At 42.2% G+C, this 2,500-nt stretch overlaps 1 protein-coding gene across 1 annotated transcript in view; it reads right to left on the bottom strand.

The window, feature by feature from the left end:
• Positions 1 to 296: 296 nt before the first annotated feature.
• LOC104545747 (transcription factor COE3) overlaps positions 297 to 2,500 on the bottom strand; it is a gene marked incomplete at its 3' end in the record, with an annotated part of 35,317 nt that continues 33,113 nt past the window's right edge. The window contains exons 6-8 of the mRNA XM_010190957.1: positions 2,489 to 2,500; positions 1,686 to 1,863; positions 297 to 485 (exon numbers count right to left, since the gene is read on the bottom strand). The exon at positions 2,489 to 2,500 is cut by the window's right edge and continues 54 nt beyond it. Coding sequence (XP_010189259.1) covers positions 297 to 485; positions 1,686 to 1,863; positions 2,489 to 2,500 — 379 coding nt within the window. The remainder of the gene's footprint in view (positions 486 to 1,685; positions 1,864 to 2,488) is intronic.

Raw genomic sequence — 2,500 nt, forward strand, 5'->3', positions numbered from 1 at the left:
AAAAATGAAATGCCTTGGCTTGGCCACTCTCTGGATAACAGGCAAACTCTTTTGTGTTGGACTTTTGTTACAAATTGCGCAGTCCAATTTTTTTATTTTATTTTTTTTTTCTATCTGAGATCGTATTATGGCACAAACAGATCAATTGGTTATATTCATTTTTACGTCCAGCCTCCAGAGTCACCCCTCCTTTTATCCAGTAGCTGACAATAGAGGAAATCAAAACAATGCAAGTACTTGACTTTGTAGTAAATATGAATCTAAATGATGATGTGTTACCAAAAATAGACACTTACTGCCATAAGGAGAGTTAGCTGAGGAGCCATTAAGAAATCCAGGGGAACCTGGTACACCTAGATTGGGCATGCCGGCATTGCCATATCCATTCATGCTATTGCTGACTGTGTTGTAATTGGACTGCTGAGGAGTACTGCTGGGAACATATCCTCGCGGGGAAACACTGCTTGTGTTGCGACTGTAACCTACTGTGTTAGAAACCCCCCCACCCCAAAAAAATAATGTTATTTTATAAGATAGACTTAGGGCTGGGGGGTTTCCTCATGCAGCACATATTACACAGTTTTAATTGATTGCACAGCTTCGCTCTAAGTTGTCTCTTACTGCCCTATCAACTCTTGCAGGTTGAGATAACCTTATCACGCCAACCCTACTTAAATCATCTGCGAGCACTCTATGTTGTCTCTCCTCTCAGCACAGACAGCCAACAAAAGCTCTCTTCGATCCAGCTGTGGCAGGTGCCTTCACGTTTGTCTTTAGGAGCAATTATCAACAGGCTCGAGTCCCGCTTTGGACCAACACATGCAATGAACTTTCGGCCTCTCCGGACCTTCAAATGCCAGAGCTGACAAGAAAATAAACTTTCTTTTTTCGTTGCGGTGATTTACTTTAAAAGGCTGTTTTGGGGTCTTCATTTTTATGACTGGTATTTTTTATGCTACCAATAAGCTTGTACTTTCGTAAGGTGTAGCCATCGGTGAACGCTAATTCGAGATCGAGTTCAGAATTTTATAAGGCTTATTAGCTTGGAAATGCATTAAAAGACAATCTTTTTAGAAGAGGAAACATAGCAGAATCGGGATTTTAAACAACAATTTGTTCCTATCTGAGCAATCAATTTAATAATTACTTTGCAAGCAAAAAATACGGGTTTGAAAATATCTAATAATCCTGTTTCCCTCCTTTCATTAGAATCAAAATTAATTTTAAATGCAATATGCTGCGTGCATTTTCAATTACAACAGGTAAATTAAATCAACTATTACTTTTATTAGTAACATATATGTCACACATGCCTATAAACAAAGTATTTTCAAATCACAGACACCAAATTAGATTTATCTGTGTAAATATTCAAAAACCAGGTGGAGATAGCTCGACATAATGATTTTATAATAAACACACACGTTGTATAGTTACTGTGAATAATAAAGAGTTTCCTACACTTGGCCAATTTTTTTTTTTCCTTTCTCCATTGGAGGTGCTTTAAGACAACAGTCAACGAAAGAACAGGAAGAATTAAATATTAAGAGAAAGTTAAAAGGTGGGATTTCACGACGCGATAGGACGTAAAAAGAAGGAGAGCGACGCGGTGCCATCAGCTCCTATCGACAGGCCCTGGCCAGGAGCAGGCAACGGGAAGGATTCACTCTCGAAACGCCCCCTACCTTGGTCGTTGGCTTGCGATGTTTCGGAGACGTTGACGGCGAGCTGGCTGCTGAAGGAGTTCACCCCCATCATGCCGGTGTGAGCGGGGGTGTTGGCGAGAGTGGGGATCTGGTTGTGGTTGCGCGGCACGCTGTATAGTGCTTCGGCAATGTCAGCTGCTCGCTTCAGGATTATTTCCTGCCAAGACAGAAACCAACACTGATAACTAAGAATCTGATCTGCGCAAATATTCCAAGTCGTTGCAACGTTAAAATTTACAAATTTCATGTGAAATTATAGCAGCGATGGGGATTTTGCTGCTTGTTTCAGCTGCACCTTCTGTTTTCCTTCCCGCATACCAGAGCACTACATAATTGCACGTCAACACAGTAAGGATAGAGAAATTAACACAGAATTTGAAGAATTATACACATAGACTCTATTCGGCCAGGGCAGTAGATGGTATTTCCAGCAGTTTGCAAAATACAGTGTATTTTATCCGCTCTGTTTAGCAGCTTTCTGTAGGACTTCCCATTAGTCACTGTATATTTTGGACCGAGTTCAAGGTTATTCTCTTGCCTTAATGGTTGCTGATGCTTTTGGCACCTTACACTCCATCGTCATTTCTGACGGGCAAACCGGCGGCGAGAAGAGAATGGGAAGACGAAGCGTTTCCCTCAGAGCATTGCATCACATTGGGCCGCCCTGGGGGTGGCTGGCATAGCTGGGCTGTGCACAAAGGGAAGGCGCTGATGCTCTGCCAGCTTCCCAAAGAGCCAGGGCTGGTTTACACGTGTAGGTGGTGACCGAACGGGTGACCTACCTGGTTGTTATG

The sequence above is a fragment of the Mesitornis unicolor genome, unplaced genomic scaffold (assembly GCF_000695765.1).
Source record: "Mesitornis unicolor isolate BGI_N332 unplaced genomic scaffold, ASM69576v1 scaffold21238, whole genome shotgun sequence".
Lineage (NCBI taxonomy): Eukaryota > Metazoa > Chordata > Aves > Mesitornithiformes > Mesitornithidae > Mesitornis > Mesitornis unicolor.